Below are 20,167 nucleotides of genomic sequence, written 5' to 3' on the forward strand. Positions count from 1 at the left end.
GCGTGTATCTTCATTGTGGCAAGCGTGGGAGGGGGAGGAGAAAGGGATGGTGACGCTCAATGCTGGTCTCTGAGGATCAAGAAGACTAGGGCTATGGGAGAGGCAGAGGTAAAAGGAGTTGGGGGACATCAAATGAGATGAAAAGGTAGTAATACTATGTGGATATTATTTATAACGATTAAAAGTAAAAGATATGGAACCAGATATCTATAACAACTCATAACAAAGAACTGTTGCAAATAACCTTCTATATATAGTGACTCTTCGTTATGAGCTGTTATAGATGAATAGCTCCATATTTGTAACAGTTCCACACATTAAGAGCCATCACAGATGTGTGGTCATCACTAATGAGTATTAGCGCCTACCACTATCTTCAGCATTCAGTATATGCATCCGTTGCAGATTAGTTAAGTAATATGTAACAAGTTTTATTGATCCGTTACAAATAAAGGGATCTATAGTAGTGACTGGTTTAGACATCAACTATCCAACTATATGGATATTATCAGATGATAGTTTAAAAAATGGCGGGAAGATAATACTCACCATTTGATCGCTAACTTGAGCATAACAGTATGCTAAATGTTTATAATAAGAGAGTAACTTGGGACACAACGCCTACTACACAACTTTATCCCATGAGAGGTACTCCCTCCGTCCCACAATGTAAGAGATTTTGAGTTTTTGTTTGCAACGTTTGAGCACTCGTCTTATTCAAATTCTTTTTGCAAATATAAAAAATGAAAAGTTGTGCTTAAAGTACTGTAGATAATAAAGTAAGTCACAAATAAAATAAATAATAATTTCAAAACAAATCAAATAAGACGAGTGGTCAAACGAAGCAAGTAAAAACTCAAAATCCCTTCTATTATGGGACAGAGGAAGTATATTAAGGAGGTTGGTACACACTCGTAACTCATCGTGTTTGTTGATTATTAACCGCAAAAATAAATTAAATTTTAAAGCTTAATGGCAGAGTTGTTTTGGGTCTTTTTTCATCATATTCTATTTTTCCGTATTAGCTTTTAAATAATGCATAACCGTATACAAAAGTTTTAACATAAAATATTTTTGTTATTCATTCATGTTTTTACCGCTTATCAACCGTAGCTTAACTAACCAAACAGAAAATGAACACGTGTAGCCTCTTAAGGCTGTGTTCGTTCCTTCATGTTCCCAACTCACTCTCCCTCGTTTTCCGCACGCACACTTTCCAAATTGTTAAAGAATGTGTTTTTTAAAAATTTTGTACATGAAAGTTGCTTTTAAAAAAATCATACTAATCCATTTTTTTTAAAAAAAGTTAATACTTAATTAATTATGTGCTAATAAGTCACTCCGTTTTACGTGCACTGCACGTTAGTTCCCAACTAAGAAGAATGAATACGGCCTAAAATGGCATACCTATGTGCAGCCTTTACTCTTGGAATGGCATACCTAGCCAGTAGCCATCCGGCTATGCACCTGCCATCTTTACAAATACTACCTCCCTTCTAAAATACAAAGGATTTGGATTAATTCTCTTATATTTTGAGATGGAAGTCATATTTGTTTGTAATAAAATATTTAAAATATTGCATGACATGTAGTAAAAAAATATACACCAGGGCTAATGCAGGCCCTAATTAATTTTGTTGAGCTCAGTGTAGAATTTAGAAACAATTGTGTAACTAGAAAAAGAACAGGAACTAGTACAATCTCTGAAAGGTAGGGCGGGGCACCGGGCACCGGTTGTTGCTTTCTCTCCTTTTCTTTATCGGGTTCGGGGCTGGCCATGAATGTGTGTTGCTAAGGCTGACATGTGAGGCCAAAATTCGCAGAGACCCAACCAAAAACAGTTCGAGTTTGACTACGCTCACACCGAGTAGCTAGGAGGGGAAAGGGATGTCACTCTTGTGAAATCAAACCTAACTTTGCTTGTCCTAAAAAAAAGACCTAACTTTGGTAGCTTCTGATCACGGATGTTTTCAGTTTATGATAACAGAACATTCACTAAAAGTACTTCTTTTTAGATGGTTTGACTGATCCTAGCTATATAGAACTAGAACTGTAGTAGTTTCTTTTATTTTCTTTCTTTGAAAAATCTGAAGTCACTCTAAAATTCAACATGGATTGTAGTTTTGTTCTGCAACTGTCTTGTAGGTGTAGGCATCATCACTCTAAAAGTCCTATAAGGTTTTCTTTGATAATTTATGTACTATATAGATTACCAAAAAGATGCAAAGTAGAAATTGCTTATGTCAGCATACCATATTGACAAAAGGATGGTTTATGTATGTATCTTTCATGGTTTGATTTGATCTACAGATTCCCCACACACAAACATTAGATAGAATAGCGGTGCATCGGCCGAACCATTGACAATCTAGCCAGTGGCGAAGCTAGGATTTGAGGTTAGGGGGGTGTGGTGGAGGAAGCCATAAGACCGATTAACCAATATGGATAGTAAATGAGCCAAATAGTCACTACCGACAATAATCAATGTGTATATAAATATAGCTTCGTTGTAGCTAGATTACAAAACCATCATATGTTATGTTTTTTTAAAAAAAAGGTTCAAATGTTCAATATAACAAGGCATCATATGTTATACCTAAAAAACTTGAATTCAGTTCTTTAATAATATTATTGAAAGTTTAGAACTAGTCCGTGTTGCTAAATTCTTTCAATTAAACTACCAAATAGTCTCATAAATAAGCATTTTCTGTTTTATTTTGAAAAGATGAAAATCATAAGACTAAGTACTAAGAGTATGACTATAATCTAACGTGCTAATGGTCTAACAGTGGATGCTGCCTAATTGCCTAACCATGTAATATACTACTAGCAGCCACCGAGGGGGGGGTGTTCGGGATGGGGGGGTGCTGGCCCCCTCCGGCACCCCCAGTAGCTTCGCCACTGAATCTAGCCAAAAAGCATTATGAAAGGCTTGAACTTACAATAAAGCAGCATAATGAATCAAGCAGTAGTCTCCATTATTAACGTCATAGTAGGTGCGAGATGATATATGTAATACAAACCATCGCATGCATGACGTACACGATGCCAATATTAAGATTGTCTACTTGTCTGCCCTAAGGTGTAATATTTTCATGATATTTATCGACAATACTAATTCTTTTAAAAATTATAACATAATTAACATCTCCCTAGAATTCCACGTGAGCTACTGTATTACTTTGTTCTTTATCATTATGTTGTAGGTATGATTTTTCTTATTATCTTTATTTTTTTATATATGACCCCCTATAGGGTTCGTTTGAGAAATTACATATTACTCCCTCTGTCCTAAAAAGAATCAAATTCTGGCTATGAACCTCGATAAATGCTTGTCTAGGTTCATATAGCTAGGATTTGAGTTTTTTTAGGACGGAGGGAGTATATGATACTTCCTTCGTTTTATATTATAAGTTGTTTTAATTTTTCTTTAAGTCAAACTTTTTTAAGTTTGACTAAGTCTATAGAAAAATATAGCAACAATTACAATACCAAATTAGTTTCAGTAAATCTAATATTGGCTATACTTTTAATAGTATAATAGTATATTTGTAGTGTCGAAATATTGCTATGTTTATTTATAAACTTAGTCAAAACTTATAGAAGTTTTACTTAAGAAAAAGTCAAAATGAACTATAATATGAAATGAAGGGGTATAATTTAACACCCCCACCCCTCCCCCAATAAAGTAATCCAGTTCTAGCTTACATCAACATACCATATTGAACAAATGATTTATATATGTTTTTTAATCACCAGTTCTCAGTATGCAAACATTAGATATAATAGCAACGCATCGTTCTGATAATCAGACAAATATTCGAAAAGCATTCTAAAAAGCTTGAGACTATTATAAAGCAACATAATCAGTTAAGCGGTAGTCTCCCATATTGATGTTATGGTAGGTGGCAGACGTTGCATGTTTTGATATGTAACGCAACCACTTGCATGAGTGTACGCGTGGTGCAATGCTACGCTTTGTCTTCTCTAAGGTGTCAAATAGAGCTAGTTTTGCAAAAAAAAATTATCTACATACGTAAATCTTGAAAGAACTAAGAAAATGTAACAATTAAAATTGATGATGTTTGTTAGTTTTATTAGCACTATCTGATCTGAAGCAAAAATATTGAGTACTAAATAGAAATGGGAATCCTTCACCATATATAATACAATTTTAGCTAAGTAATACTCTTATATCACTTGTGAGTGAAATATAAAAAATTAAACAGACTTACTATAAAAAAATCTTACATAATTATACAACACAATATCAAAACAATTTTCTAAATCACATGAAAAGAATATTAAAATTTACACTGGTCCTTAAGCAAAACACATGATTTTATGGAGCTTCACGCCATATATGTGTCATCAATACTATCTTATTTTTACTCTCACACTCCGGATATAATAATAAAAAAAAGTGTTTTAAGTACTACTAAACACGATACCGCGCCGATCTATTTTATCCTGAAACACATTATTACATATAAACCATGCCTAAAACCTACCATATTCAAAACACACATACTACCAATTAGACCGGCTCACACCAACCATTAAAAAAGGACATTCAATATAATCCCACAAAAATATTCCTCCATCCCCTCTCCCAAAAGTAGCAACTTCTAAACCCTGGTGTCAAGTGTCAACCAAAGCACAACCCCCCATCAACCCCCAAATCCAGCACCTCCTATATACAAACACCCCCCACCCCAGGGGGGGGGGGGGGGGTGCCCATACCAATTTCGCCTGCACCCACACCTGATACCACACCACCACTCCCCCCATCTTTTTTTTTTCTTCCTCTTTTCGCCCCCAAAAAAAACCACCACGCTCTTCGCCTCCTCCCTCCCCCACCCCCGTCAAAGCGAGAGCTCCGTATCACCGGCCTCTTTCCCTTCCCTTCCCCTCCGATCCAATCCCCCCTTCTCCTCCTCGCGGCGCTCGCTGAGCATGGCGGCGGAGGGGGAGGCCAAGAAGGACAGCGCCAGCAACCCTCCCGGGGGAGGAGGCGGCGGCGGAGGAGGGGAGGAGGAGGAGGATAGCAGCCTGGCTGTCGGGGAGGCCGCGGTCGGGGTGGGCGAGGCTGGTGGAGGAGGAGGAGGAGGGGAGAAGGTGGATCGAGAGGGGGAGGCGGAGGAGGAGGAGGGGAAGGAGGATGTGGAGGAAGGCGGCGTGTGTAAGGATCTGGTGCTCGTCGAGGACGCCGTCCCCGTCGAGGATCCGGAGGAAGGTACCCGCGCCTTTCTCTCCTCTTCTCTCTTCTTTGCGGGATTTCTTTGGTCGCGGTCGCGAAAATCTCGCGGAAAATCGAGTGAACTAGTATTGGTCTTTCATCTTGTGTGACGTCGTGGAGCAGGAAATAGTTGCAGTACAAGCAGAATAGCAGCAGAAGCAGGAGGAGGGGGGAGGGTTTGGTTTGGTTGATGCTAGGGTTGGTGCTAGCTTTTGTTCTTGCGAATTAATTGTGCGAATGCGTTTTTTTTCCCTCTCGCGAGGCTGAAGAAAAAACTGTCTGTTCTGCAGTGCTAGTGCTGTTTTGTTCGCTACAGATTTATGTACTTCGGAGTCCACTAGTATGGGGGGATTTAGGCATTTAGTAATTCTTTTTTTTGTTCGTTTATGCTAGCTTTTTTTTTCCTGCTGCTAAATGCTAACGAGTCATTCAAAGATTGTGGATACTGTCTATCCAAAATAAAAGATTTGGGGATACTGTCAGTCCACATATCAGTTTTGGAGCAAGTCTTTTTTGAACTTTTGCTCCTTTGTTAACTGTGGTTGACTTGTAATCCTGCAAGACACCAAATTGAAACCAAATGTCTCCTCTCTCTTTTTTCTGCCTTTACCTTTTGTTGTTTTGCTAATTTTTATTAATACTTGCCATGCAAAAAGGAGTAGATTTGGACTTTTTTTTTTCTATCTTAATTTTGTCAGTACTTGCAATGTCAAGCTGCTTTACTATTCATTAGAATTAAGTACTCATGCCTGCATCTACTTATTTCAGGGCTTATGCTTGATTGACTGTGCAAAGTTCTTAGCTGAAAAAAGTTTGTGTTTGTTTGGTTCACAGCCGCAGCAACTGCAGCACTTCAGGAAGAAATGAAAGCGCTCGTTGAATCCGTCCCAGTTGGTGCTGGGGCGGCATTCACCGCGATGCAACTACAGGAGCTTGAGCAGCAATCTCGTGTCTACCAGTATATGGCTGCCCGTGTGCCTGTGCCTACTCATCTCGTCTTCCCAATATGGAAGAGTGTTACTGGTGCATCTTCTGAAGGCGCCCAGAAGTACCCGACATGTAGGCTCTTCTAACTTGTACAATAATCTATGTTCCTTTTGCAAAAACTCAGATACATTTTTTTTTGTGTTCAACCATGCATTTCTCAGTAAATATGCTAGCTATTTGCAGTTTTTAGGGCGAGTTTTTAATGTAATTTCAAGCCCGTGATTTTACAGCAGAAATTTAATTTTATACATGCAGTAATATTAAGGTATTAAAGAACTTATTGAAGCAGACCTTTACAACGTCATGTTAGATGCATATAAGATTCAAATTCTTCCATGTGCTGTTTAGAGTTATTTGAGGCATTTCTAATTGATTTACAATGCTGAATTGAGCAGTGATGGGGTTGGCAACACTCTGCTTGGACTTTGGAAAGAACCCAGAACCAGAACCTGGGAGGTGCCGGCGAACTGATGGAAAGAAGTGGCGGTGCTGGAGAAATGCAATTGCGAATGAGAAATATTGCGAACGCCATATGCACCGTGGCCGCAAGCGTCCTGTACAGCTTGTTGTCGAGGATGACGAGCCTGATTCTACCTCAGGGTCGAAACCAGCATCTGGCAAGGCCACCGAAGGTGGCAAGAAGACTGATGACAAGAGCTCAAGTAGCAAGAAGCTTGCAGTGGCAGCACCAGCTGCTGTGGAGTCTACATGATTGATGCAGCATTTAGGAGCTGCATAAAGAGCATAACTGTGCTGGCAATTAGAGTTCGCTTCTTATTGTAATCCTGAAAAGACTGTAGTCTGGTCTAGCTATAACCTCATCAAGCAAGAAAAGTGTCTGTGGAAAGAAGCCACAAAAACTTTCATTTAGCTGTCACTGAAATTTTCAGTTTAGGTGTATAGTTTGATTTAGCTTTGCCGTGCCCTCTGCCTTCAGGCAGATGAGCGGCATTATTGGATAAATCCTCTCTGACTGACAATATCGCATTGTGACTCAAGAAGCCGATGGAAGGATCTGCGAGACTAGATACGAAGCTATTTGTTGTGTATCATTTTATATGGCCTGCACAATTGTGTGATTTTGTCAGTTGCATAACATGTGGAAGATCCATAATTTTATGCACTATGGAGATTCAATTACCTTCCTGAATGTCTGAGCTTCGACATGTTATTGATTATTGTAACTTAAAAGCAACCTGAGATTCAATGTGAAAGGGTTTTAGATTCCAGCTTCTGAGGTGTGATTTCACTTTATGTTGCTCTCATTCTTAGATGAGTAGTGCTTCAACAGTTTCAGGTATGATATTTCCAGTGTTTGATCTCCATATATGATATGATTGATTGGTGTGTGAGATCCATCATGGTTACTGGATGAAATTCTGAAAATCAAACCAATTAAGGTCGAATCATTTGGATTTCACTCCCCATGATTGGATCCTCTTGGACGCATTTGCTCATACAACAAACACAAATGTCTCCATTGAGCATTTATTTTGTTAGTTCTGTACTGGAATCGAGTTCAATGCTTTTGGTTGCATGGGATTCTAAGGTCACTCTTGAATAGTAGATTGTTTGCAGACAAGTCAGTTAATTTGGCAGAGAGGAAGTCTGGTGCTTTTGCAGCATCATTTACCACTGTGGCTGCCAAAGTGAAACCTGTAATTTGCTTTGTTTGGAGAGGTACTACAGAATCAATGGAAGCAAGGGAGATTTATTTCTGTACCTGGTACTTGTTTTCTTGGAGGTTAATGGTGCCTGATTTCAAATAATAATAATAACTGATCCACACATAGGACGCTAATAAGCTGCCTAGAATGGATGAATTTTGTCAGGGAACTGACGTCCAATCTGTTTGGATTTTTGAAGAAAAACAACGGCCAGGATTGAGTAAGATGGCTATGTATTTAAGAGTTATAATCAATTGTTTCTTGATAACGGAAATCAAATAAAGCCTCTACATTTTCTTTTAAAAAAAAACAATGCTCTACATAGAAATTGTATCCGGCCAAAGGTTTTTTTTTTTTTATAGAAGCCAAGGATGTTATAGTCATTGCGAACTCCATATCTATTGACTTCCTTCACCTTTAAAACATTGAGATGACACTTGAAATCAAGGGCAATGGCGCTTGATGATTGCTTCATTGATCCGAAGTTCAGTTTTGAGGTTTTGTACTCCATGTTTAAAGCACCCGTCACAAAACAAGAACTTGTTTGAAGTTCAGTAGGGTAAATTATTGCAAAAGTTTAGTCGTAGCTAGTAACTTGATTTTGAATTGAACTTATTCATTTTATAATGGTAGTGTAAATTTTGCTGTCTACAGTCTACACCAACCAAAAATGTACAACTTGGTATGGATTCATGCGTCCAAAACTCTATCACCACATTCCAGACAGAACTTGAAAGACTTCAAACCTACCTTGAGATTTGATTAGTCATTTCACTTCTTTACTTACCTAAAGATGCCGATGTGGCAGTCCATAATTTAATTGGGTAGTTAATTACATGAAATGCATTTTATGACATTCTACTACGAGATGCCATTGCCCCTGACTCCTGAATCACAATGCCAGAGCGGAAGAACTAGGGTTATGTTCCACTACTACCTAAAACTACGAGGGCAAGTTGCATTGCACCCTTGGCCTACTTGCGATTTGCATTAGTAGAAGTCCTATCACCAAAGTTAATAAATCAGTTATTTGCCACTAAAAAAGCTAAATTATTCATAATGTGTACTCCCTCCGTCCAAAAAAAAAAGGCAAACCCTGAATTTCCGTGTCCAACTTTGATTGTTCGTCTTATATGAAATTTTTTTATAATTTATATTTTCATTGTTGTTGGATGATAAAATATGATTAGTATTTTATCCATGACTTGTCTTTTTAACTTTTTTTCATAATTTTTTCAAATGAGACGGACGGTCAAACGTTGGCCACGGAAACCAGGGTTTGTCTTTTTTTTTGAGACGGAGGGAGCAGGTATTGATGATATTTCCCTTCACCCTTCTTCCTCATGGCTGGAATGTCAGATCAATGCGCATTTCCACTCATTTTGGTGAAAGATCAGGGAAGAAATTGCAGCACATCTGTCTTTGCTTGTATCTAGTGCTTGTTGCCTGCTGCTAACATTATTCATTTATTATTATATGGTGTCTGTTCTGAGTGCCTGAATTTATGTTTGCACTTCTGAGCAGTTCACAAGTACTGCACAGTGAGGAGTAAAACCAAAAATGAAGTGACAGCTACTTGTCCTGCAATATCCTCATTTGATTTTACTCGTGAGACATGGAAATACCAGACTGTCATTTCGACCAAGTGATCCTGATAAGAACATATGGATGCATTAAGAGCCATGTTGGCAACTTGGATCACTTATTGAACAGTATGCAAGGAGATGCTGCCTGTCAATATTGATGCTAGTACTTTCTTCTGATTAGTGCATTTTCTGTTCTGATTAGGATCACAATCAAAAAACAGAGTGGATGATGTTACATTACACAGACCACGGTTCAATAAATTGATGGAAGTTGATAGTTGTAGCAGCGTTATCTACAAACATTTCTGTTGTAATTAGGATCACAATCAAGAAACAGCAACAGATGTTTCCACTTGAGAAAGCAGCAGGTTACGAATTTACATTGCACCACAGACCACGGTTCAATACATTGATGAAATTGATAGTTGTGGCAGCACTTTCTCTACAAGTTAAAAACAAAACAAAAAGAGAAAAGAAAAGGGGGAGTGTTTTTCTGGTTCTCTATTTTCTCTTTACAGTTGTTGCAGTACCCTCTCTCAGATCAAATGTAGTCAGGTAGCAGACACTAGAAACCAGATTAGTAGCACCTCTGTATATATATATAGTACATTTTAAGGAAAAACTAGCACCAAGGTTTGATCCGGAGTAGGATCTCCTGTGCTCATCAACAGTCAACACAGCTCATCATCTGCTTGGAGTTTTTGAAGTGCTTTCTTCGCATAAATAGTTATTGCAGCGGTAGAAACTGCAGCAACTGAGAAGCCAAGGCCGTTGTAAATTATCTGATCTACAGACAAGAATGAACCTTGGGTAGTAGCTACGGCTAGGCTTTGGAGAAGTTTCCCACTGTTATCACAAAATTGAACAGGTTAATACTAGATAATAATTCAGTAATAATTAACAAAGTGCGTCATATCTGAATAACAGAACAGGGTGCAATGCAAGAGGTACAAACCTGTATATTGCAAGGAAGGTTTCATGTACCGTTCCAGCCATTGAACCAGCAATATATGGCCCATACTTGACATTTGTAGCCACAGAGGCATAGTTAAAAACTATATATGGAAATGGAGAGATCCTAAGTAAGGCAACTGCTCTAAATTGATGGAACCAATCCCCTTCACCAGCAAGTCTAACAAAAGCTGCTTTCTTCGGCCACTTCTCCAACCACCTCTGCAGAACAAATACCATTACAATTTTGTAGAAAAAAAGAAACTCTTGAACTTATATGTGTAAAATGTGAAGGAGGTTAAGATACTCACGTGTATTTTAGAATGGAATGCGGACCCTATAAAGAATGGCAACGACATGCCTATGCTCATCGCTGCTGTAATTATCAAAAAGCCATAGAAATATCCAAAGGACATCCCCGCCATCCACATAAAAGGAGAAGAAGGTAGCAACACACTTGGGAAAAAAGCGATTGCGCCGAAACATATCAGAGCAATGACTGGCCTGCTGAAAGTTCTTGACTCCCATTCAATAACCGGAGCAATCACCTGCCAACGACAGCAACATGCAGAACAAGGTCAGCAAGACAACAACAGGAGACTTGCAAAATAAATATCACAGCATCACAATCAACATAAGCATAAGTAACAAGGCAATCATAAGAGTTCCAATATTCATTGGATTGGACCTAGTAAAAATGATAGGCCTTTCTGGTTTCCTGTCAGATCATGCAACAATATCTTGATAACATAATATCAAGAACCAGCAGCAATTTCAGACTATTCCTATCAGTTCCCCTTTCAGCGAAAGCACACAGAGCATCAACCAACACAGACCACTTGTTAGCCCATGTCAAAATGCCATCCACAAGCACCGACTGGCATTTAACTGAACATCTTGGCTCATTCTGCCCATTTAACAGACATCGCCATCCAACATCCTGATATTCCTTTCTGCTATGAGTGATATCCTTGAATACAAATGAATAGATAAACTAACGAGCCAGCTATATCACCAAACAGAAAACTCGTCATCCAGCACCAGTGCGATATATAGGAGCCATAAAATACATCTCATTTACTCTCCTCCTCCTACAATAGCCAAAAACATGACCATGGAAACAGACCAGGGGAAATATTTTCCTTGCAACTACTTCTGGGCAACAGGCTGGCCCCAAGAGATTGCTTTCAAGTAACACCAACCTGCGGGTCCAGCCCCCAAACACCAGCACATACTGAACTTGCTTGTTGTGTCCATTCCATGTGCTCTTGTAGGTATGCTTTTGGAAGAGGTGGGCTGATATAATTTCCATGCTATTGAGACTAACGAACAGTTCACTTCTTGACAGCCAAAAATATCAGGAACCAATTGCTTTGTGAGATTATTCCTACCCATCCACCTAGTAGTGAAAGCTCCTAGGCCACCAAAGCACCAAAAGCTTGCAGACCCCACACGTAGAGCCACTGTGCAGGCCCAGCATACCAATTGACAGGCTCTGGCCAGTATTAGCTGATTGATATCTGATGCCTCCGTTCCTTGCAAAGAATATTTACTATATATTGCGCATGGCACAGTGTATATAATCCATATCCCCAATTGCGACGGTTCCCATTTGATCCAGCCGTCCCCATAACTTTATGAGAAAATCTATGAACATTCCATATTCTACTAGTAATAATTCAGATCCTGGAGGCCGCTATAACTTATTTACTTTTGTAAAACTATGTGGAACTAATCGTCCAGCACCACCACCATTAATCACTTCCTCCAATCCATACGGTGGTAAAATTGAATTAAACATCTATAAATTATTCATTTCGAACTAGACAGAGCTGGGCTAGGATAACAATCCAGGCAAAAGAATAGAATCAATCCTAAAGTAGTTCAAGGAAAGAACATCGCGAAATCAAGAAACATGTGCAAACATCAACGAGCGAGAAGCAAAGTAAACTAGGAGGGGGTAAATTTGCGAACTTCTTTTCTAGCACAAATCAAATCGATTCTACACCAAAATTGAAGAAATAGAAGAGAGATCTGAAACATCCGTGAAGAACACCTCTAGTCGGCAAGGAACCTTTCCCCAACCAAAAAGGGGAAGGAAGGAAGGGGGAGGGAGAAGAAGGGAAAAAAGCAAGCTCGCACGCACCTTTTTAATGACGAGGGGTCCGAGGAAGACGACGGCGGCGGCGGCCGCACCGGCGAGGAGGATCCCGAGGGCGGCGACCTGCGCCCACCACCGGATCGCGCGCCACCGCAGCACGGCGGGGCACTCCCCCTCCCCCTCCCCCTCCCCCTTCCCCGCCTCCTTCCCCAACCCGGCCTCCACGTCCTCCGGGATCCTGATGTACTCGCCGGCGCCGCAGCCATTGGTGGCCCCCGACATCCCCATCGTCGTCGGTGCGGACAAGGGGCGATCAGGCGGCGACGACGACCATGCCCCGGAGGAGAAAAAAACGCGCAGCTCGCTCCCCGCCGCCGGATCCCCGCTGCCCCGCCGGTGTGGGTGGGTGGGGAGGCGAATCCGGCTCGAGCTGGCGGATTCCGGAGGGGCTGGGAGGCTAGGGTTTGGGTCGCGGAGGCGAGGGCGAGGCTCAGACGCGCTTATGAGGGGGAGGAGGAGGAGGAAAGAGGCAACGGCATTGGAGCGGAGTCGGAGAAAGAATACAGTACAGCCTTTTTTTTTTTGTTTCTTTATTTGTTTTCTTTTATTTCTTCTGTGGATATTTTAATGGCGTTTCGGTTGGAAAATCGGAAAGGGGAAGGGGAAGGGGAAAGGGAAAGGGATTAGAGCTCTGGATTGACCAGTTTGCCCTTTAGGTGTTGTATTTCTACCCGTGTTCGTCCCAAATTAAAGGGGAAATTCTAAAAAAACAAAATACCATTGTGAGTTTGAGATTCTGACTCGTATGACTCCTAAATTTAGTTTCAGAAATTAGATCTGGAGTAAAGTTGTGGAGTAGTCTAAACTCAGCTGCACATCTCTAGTTTATGTTGAAAGCGATCCACCCAGCTCCGATCCCATTTTACGTGGAGCTGAAACTGTTTGGCTGGGTTCCAGCTCCAGGAGAGATAGATTTGGAGTTGGAGCTACAAGCCCCTAATTCATCTTGGTTTGAGATTTCTTTGTATTTGGTGTTGCTCGTGTATTTTTTTCCTTTGTTCCGCATGTGTTATATGAATTAGTATATCTCTTGATGGACATGACTCTAAACACATCTAACCCATGTGACCATGGCTACTCGCCAATTAGTATCCACATGATCCATGTGTGGGGTTTGTAGCTCTGAGAATAGCCGAGCAACGATAATTGAGAGAATCTCAAATAAAGATTAATTAGAAGGGGCTATTTGCAACAAATACTCTTGTAAAGAAGAATCTCAAACTCATGATAACACTCAAGGTGGTTTTGTAATTTTCTCCAAATAAATCTTTTTTAAGTTTAAACTTTGTTTCAAAATTTAATTCCCACCTAATTATTTTTGAAAGAGGGAGTATGTCCGAGGTCCATTCAAATTTAATAAATATTTACTCGATTATACAGATAAATTAAATATTACTAATATTATAAACCAAACAAATAACTTAGATAAGTGTCTAAACAATGTAATATAGGAAAGATCTTTTGAGAAAATATATATTTGTAATACATTTGAGCAAAGGTATACTAATGCTCAAATGTATTATAAATGGTCCATTACTTTTACAAATGTTTTACAGATATATATCGTCAAATTTGTGTGGGAAAAGATGAGAAAAACACTTATATAAATATTCTATATATGTTGATGTGTTACAATGGGATTGACTCTTATTTTCTTATATATATATATAGCTTCCACCAAATCAAATCAAACGGCTAAAAAGTATATATTTCTTAGTATGAGTTTTGTACCAATGTTTTAATTACGTAGAACATTGCTTTATTCGTTGCTAGATATTGTTCATCCTTGAATTTGATCACTTTCTTTGATTATTACTTCCCCTGTTTCGAATTTTTACCGTCTAACTCAAGTTTTGTGATTTGTGACACAAAATATCTATATATATATTGTGTTAGGTAGTATCCCTCCGTTTTTTTATATTTGACACCGTTTTTTCTTTACAAAAGTTTATCTAATTATTATTATTATTGTGATTTGTTTTATCATTATAATTACTTTAACCCTGACTTATATTTCCACACATCTGTATGATTTTTTTAACTAAAAACGAATGATCAAATGTAAATTTAAAGAGTCAACAATGTCAAACACAAAAACATAAAAACATAGAGGGAATGTATGTTTTGATGCGTAAGAGAAACATAAAGGATAAATACAGATCTACCAACCTAATTTACCTACCGAATAAAAGGCCTAGCTTATTTTTGGAATTGTCACACGTGTATAGAGCAAACCCCACGAGTACTTGTAGTTTAGTTCGTGGTGACCGTTCCTTTGACACAGCCAGGGTGCCAGCATGAAGTTTGCATGACTTGCACACATGAGTTATGGACGTCACATGCTTTTTTTTCCAGGTGAAAATACAGGGCAGACTTAACCAAGAAAAGCCCATGGCCAGTTCCGTAATTTCGCATGATTAATTACCAGCCATTTTCCCATTAATTAAACAATCACCCTCAATCACCATATATCCTACCACTGACTGGGAACGCCAGGTGGGCCCACGAGTCCAGCGACGAGGACCTCCTACCCGCGGGCCCACCTGTCAGTGGCGGTGGGCAGCTGTCCGCCCGCGTGAACGAAGGTCGTTTGGCCCGGTCGGCCGAAAGCGACCGCCCACGAGCCGCGCCGGGTTGGTCACGGAGGCGGAGTCAGACTCAAGACCCCCAATCCGTTGGCCATTTTCAGTTGGAGTCTAGCACTGAGTGGATGACATGTGGGGCCGGATGGGGTGGGCCCTCTATTGTCAGTGGCGCTGGGTCGTTGCGTTGCGTTGCGTTACCTCGCGGGATACGGCGCGGTCAAAAGTCGGATTCGTTTCACTTCGCCGGCTCGCTCGTGCGGCCGTCCAAAAAAGTGAATGAAACAAAATATATTTAAATTTTTCTCATGAATTTCACTCGTTTTTTTTTCTTCTTTACTTTTGAGATTCGATTCTATGGCGGTAGGGTAGAAGCCAACACGAAATGCACCGCCGCGATACACATGGCTGGTTTATTTTATCGCAAAATTTAAACCGAGAAGCCTCTCGGTTTAGTCTTACAGCGCGACACCGCTGAAGCTATTACTCTACTCAAAATATATAGGCCATCAAGTAAATAGTAACCACCTATACTTCAAATAAAATTTTCTCTTAAACTACTCATCCGATCTACGATCCGATTATACCGTTGTGTTTGTAACAATTAAATCTTTATAACAAGATCTCACATGATTATATTTTGATGAAAAAACTTGCTCTAATATGGCATCTCTTCTTCCTTTTCTCCTGCAAGCCAATGGTGATAACTTTTGTACTCCCGTGCCCCTTTGAATTAAAGGAATAGAAAAAAAATAGATGAATAGAAAAAATATAAGATTTTTAACATAAATACAAGTGTAAAATAGAGGATTACAAAATAAAAAAACAAAAAACACTAAATGATCGTTTGATTGAACCGTATGATAAAAAAATGAGGAGAGATAAAAACTCAAAGGAAATATTTCATGAGGTTCTGCCTCATGTGAAATATCCTCTGAAACTTACATGGAATGAGACATTTCATAGGATTCCATATGATTTATTCCTAGGAAAAAAATAATAAAATCCTCTAAAATTCGGGACATTTAACTTCTTGCCACTTTTAAGATGTGGCAATTAATTATTTGTCACTCGCTGTCTATAACATGTGGATCCTCATGTGTCTATGATATGTGGGTCTAGTGGCAAAAAATTTAGCACCACTCGTAAGAGTGGCAAATAGTTAATTATTCCCCAAAATTCCTATAATTTTTCTTTGAATTGAAGAGGGCCTAAAAGGAAACTTTCCTTGAGATTTTACCTCATGTTAAATTTCTCTCAAAACTTACATGGAAAGAGGCATCATAGAAAATTCATAGGATTACATACGGTTATTCCTTTGATTCAATGGCTTTATAGGAAAAATTCCTATAGGAATAAAATCCTCTAAAATTTTCCTTTGAATCAATGGGCCTAAAGGTACAAAGCACTGTGCACATCAAGTGCAGGCTGTGCACACAATTTTTCCACAAGTCCTTTTCAAGCTAAGAATCAATGTCAAACTCCACCTGATAAAACTCCACCAAAAGCATCGGGTACATCCTTGCTTGGAAGCAAGATAATTTCGTCTTTAAAAAGAAGGAAGCAATCGGATTTCATATTGAAAAAAAGAAGCAACCTAATTAATTCTGATCCGCTTTTTCGCTGGATCTGAAACTCAAACGGATGGTTGGAACCTAATTTCCTCTGCGCCTAACTCGTTTTTTTAATTATTTTTCCTACCAGTTGAAGCATCAAGTGCCAACTCCATCAGGCTCCGTGTGATGTGAGATGGCATGGCTTAAAACTACAGGAAAATTTGGGTCCTGAAAAAAAATGTAAATACTAATAATGAAAAGGGACGACACCAAATCATGCCCTGGCTGATCAATTGATTGAACGTGCTGCAGATCATTGTTTCAGTCTTCATGACGCCAATCCATTGTTAATTTATTTATTTATCAATATCCTCTCATATAAAAAGGGACAGTATTCATTGTACAACCTAGTTTCGATGATGACACCATGTGGCTTCCAATGATATGGAACTAACAAAAAGAATGTTGGCTTTCATGGCAAAATAATGACCGAACTGAACTTGAGGACTGAGCTTAATTACTTGCAACTTGACTAGTTATATGAATTAGAAGTTCAGTCATCAAGTGCAACTCCCTTCGGTTGTAAATATTTAACATGTAAGACAAAAAAATAGAAAAAAAAAGGTTAAAACTCTTCTCAAACGATTAGTTAAAAAAGAACATATGTACACATTTATCTTAAAATATTCTATCAGGATAACATAAATTTATCTCAATAACCAACTTGTATTTTTTTTTATTAACCATCTTGGTTGGTTTGTAATTGTTTTCTGTGTATTTGAGCAATTCTGATTCCTTCGCTGTTAGCTCATACTTAAGGCCTCATTTGAATTGCATGAAAAATATAGAAGCATATAGTAGTAGAAATTATCTGGGCCAATGATTTGTATGGATACATCAGTATTTTGCTAATTTATGGTTAGGGGTAATTTTATTTTCTTTAGTCGTACTGTTAACAACCAAATTTGATACCTAGATTCGAGATATAAAAACATTGCTAAAATTTAGAAAGGACCGGGTTTTCTTTATGAAACCGGTCTAACCACCGTCTATGGGCTGATTTGACCAGTGATATGGGTTTGGTTTGACTGGCGGTATGTGGCTGACCTGACCGGTTAAGTCCGAGCCCGAGTTGAATTTTATCGGGTCCCAGGTTTTCTTGCTTTCGAAGGTATTTTTTTGAGTTATAATTGGTCTCTACCCTGAGCTTAACATGGAGGAGATCCTGTAGGAGACAAGACCAACCTCTTTATAAAGGCTAAGGCTGGTTCAATTGGACACACAATCTACCTTCAACACAATTAGCCAATTGAATTGTTTTTTCAATTTCACATCTACTTTTGCCTAGTTCTAGCATAGTTTCATTCATCTTTTATCGATTTGCACCATAAATCGTCCGCCTTCGCTACGAGAGTGCGAAATCCTTTTGTAGCTTTGTCCCGTAAACCTTGTTTATCCTTGTTTATCCCTGTCCGCCCACGAAACTGGTGTTTATCCTTGTTTCATCTAAATTGGCTTCGCTAGCCGGTTTAGTTTTAAAAAAACCCATCTTGATTTAGTTTTTGCTAAATTGAGGTGGTTGGCGACTCCATATCACCGCAAGACGTTTAGGTGTCTCGATCATGATTTTTAACTTGCCAAAAAAGTTACCAACACGTATCGTAAGTCACCCGTATAGCAGCAATGGCGACTCTTCATTCTCACATTGCCTCCTCCGTCCGTCGCTGCCATTGCTGTTGCCATTTGATCTCCCTGTCTAGACGACCCAAGCGCCCAATTCCTGCATAGGAACCATGACTGGCGTCTTCGTATGGCTTAAGTTTGGATTTGCATGGTTAAGTGGTTTTGCCCCGTTGGTCCATCCCAAATTCGTGATGGCTTGGGTTGTGGTCAATTTCAGGTAGCACATATACAATTTGGTTCATCTCTCAAACTTGTTTGCACTCATGTGATCTGTTAATCTTCTAAATGGTTGAATAAAAAACAGTTATTGCTATCTTAGCCCTTGTCTAAAGTCTGAACTTGTTTTAGAACAAATCATGTTGTTTATAAGGCTTCTGCATGGGTTTTGCTCTAGTATGACTTAATTTGGCCTTTGTTAATGATTCTATACCTATATGTGGCACTATAAATTGCTTCACCATTACCGCCGTGGATTGGCGTTATAAAGGGGGCAATAATTCAGAATTAACGTCTTGTTAAGATGGTTGCTGCAACACTACTTAATTTCATGCTCAAAGTCAGAGACAAATGAGACGCTAACTTCTTTGGAAAGTACCGATCTCTTCCCTCCCAACCTCCAATAGCCGATCCACCGCCACCGAGTGCACCACCAGCCACCGCAACTATGTGATTCATTGCATTAAAGCACACGCCGCCTTCCTTTCTTCGGCTACTTGCTTCATGCATCCATGGCTCAGCAGGGCCTAACTTAGGGTTTCCAACTGAACTGAGACATGTAAAATCACTTTACCCCTCCAAGTCAACATTTCTACGGGTGATTCTATCCTCCTATGTTTCTACCAGCGTTAATGAAGGTAGAAGTATAAATAGATCTGAAACTTTCGATAAAAAATGATCAACGGCTTAGATTTAACTTATAATACCAGTGGAGAGCACCGTAGCAGGTTTTTCAAATAAATGATTGAATACTATCCATTTATTTAAATATTTATGGAATGTATAATCCTATAGAAATTTTGAGAGAAAATTAGCAAGAGCTTAGAACTCTTAAAAAATTTTCTTTGCGTCCATTTCTCTCTATCATATTCTGTATTTTTTATGTGGGCTAATCAAACAATTATTTCTGTAATTTTTTTTCGTGGTTTGCAATCCATTGTTTTACACATTCTATGTTTTTTCTATATATTTCTTTTTAATCTTGTGTTTGGAAGGAGCTGCCCTTGAAGGAAATTCCGGTGATCCCAGTAGTGCGAGCATAGCGGATTTCCCAGGTTGCAACGGGCCAACGGCACCACAAAGTGGACACTGGACAGTGACACAGTGGAGATCTGTCAGCATAAGTGCATAACCATTACTACGTCCATTCTGTACGGTGATCGATCGAGAATGTACAGTACACTGGACAGCGAGCCACATGATCGAGCAGATGTAGCGTACAATCCACGTACCGTCATATCCGGCTCCAGGTCCCCTGGGCCTCCGTTACAGTTGACGATCACAAAGGAAGTTTTCCACTTAAAAAAGAAAAAAAAAAGAAAGAAAACGATCAGACAAGGAATCACTCATCGGCAAACCAAAACCAGACGCAAACGCCAACCACGGCCACAACGAACGAGCGAGCGAGACAGCTGCTATCTTCGTCAATCTCGTCATACGCCGCCTGGTGAGTGCGCGTCGTTGCCGTTTTGCCCCCCCAAAATCCGCACGCACGCAAGCAAGCAAAGCAAAGCAAAGCTAGCGTGCGTGACGTCGCGG

The 20,167-nt window shown here is 39.5% G+C and overlaps 2 protein-coding genes across 2 annotated transcripts; one reads left to right on the forward strand and one right to left on the reverse strand.

Moving 5' to 3' along the window:
* The first annotated feature begins 4,741 nt into the window (after positions 1 to 4,741).
* LOC127780859 (growth-regulating factor 11) lies at positions 4,742 to 7,455 on the forward strand. The gene is made up of 3 exons (XM_052307832.1): positions 4,742 to 5,236; positions 6,074 to 6,298; positions 6,622 to 7,455. The coding sequence occupies exons 1-3, from the start codon at positions 4,957 to 4,959 to the stop codon at positions 6,936 to 6,938; spliced, it is 822 nt and encodes a 273-aa protein (XP_052163792.1). The 5' UTR covers positions 4,742 to 4,956; the 3' UTR covers positions 6,939 to 7,455.
* Positions 7,456 to 9,825: 2,370 nt separating this feature from the next.
* LOC127780387 (uncharacterized) lies at positions 9,826 to 13,123 on the reverse strand. The gene is made up of 4 exons (XM_052307291.1): positions 12,577 to 13,123; positions 10,742 to 10,978; positions 10,435 to 10,652; positions 9,826 to 10,325 (listed from the first exon to the last, which is right to left on the reverse strand). The coding sequence occupies exons 1-4, from the start codon at positions 12,817 to 12,819 to the stop codon at positions 10,151 to 10,153; spliced, it is 873 nt and encodes a 290-aa protein (XP_052163251.1). The 5' UTR covers positions 12,820 to 13,123; the 3' UTR covers positions 9,826 to 10,150.
* Positions 13,124 to 20,167: the final 7,044 nt, after the last annotated feature.

The sequence above is a fragment of the Oryza glaberrima genome, chromosome 7 (assembly GCF_000147395.1).
Source record: "Oryza glaberrima chromosome 7, OglaRS2, whole genome shotgun sequence".
In the NCBI taxonomy this organism is placed as follows: Eukaryota; Viridiplantae; Streptophyta; class Magnoliopsida; order Poales; family Poaceae; genus Oryza; species Oryza glaberrima.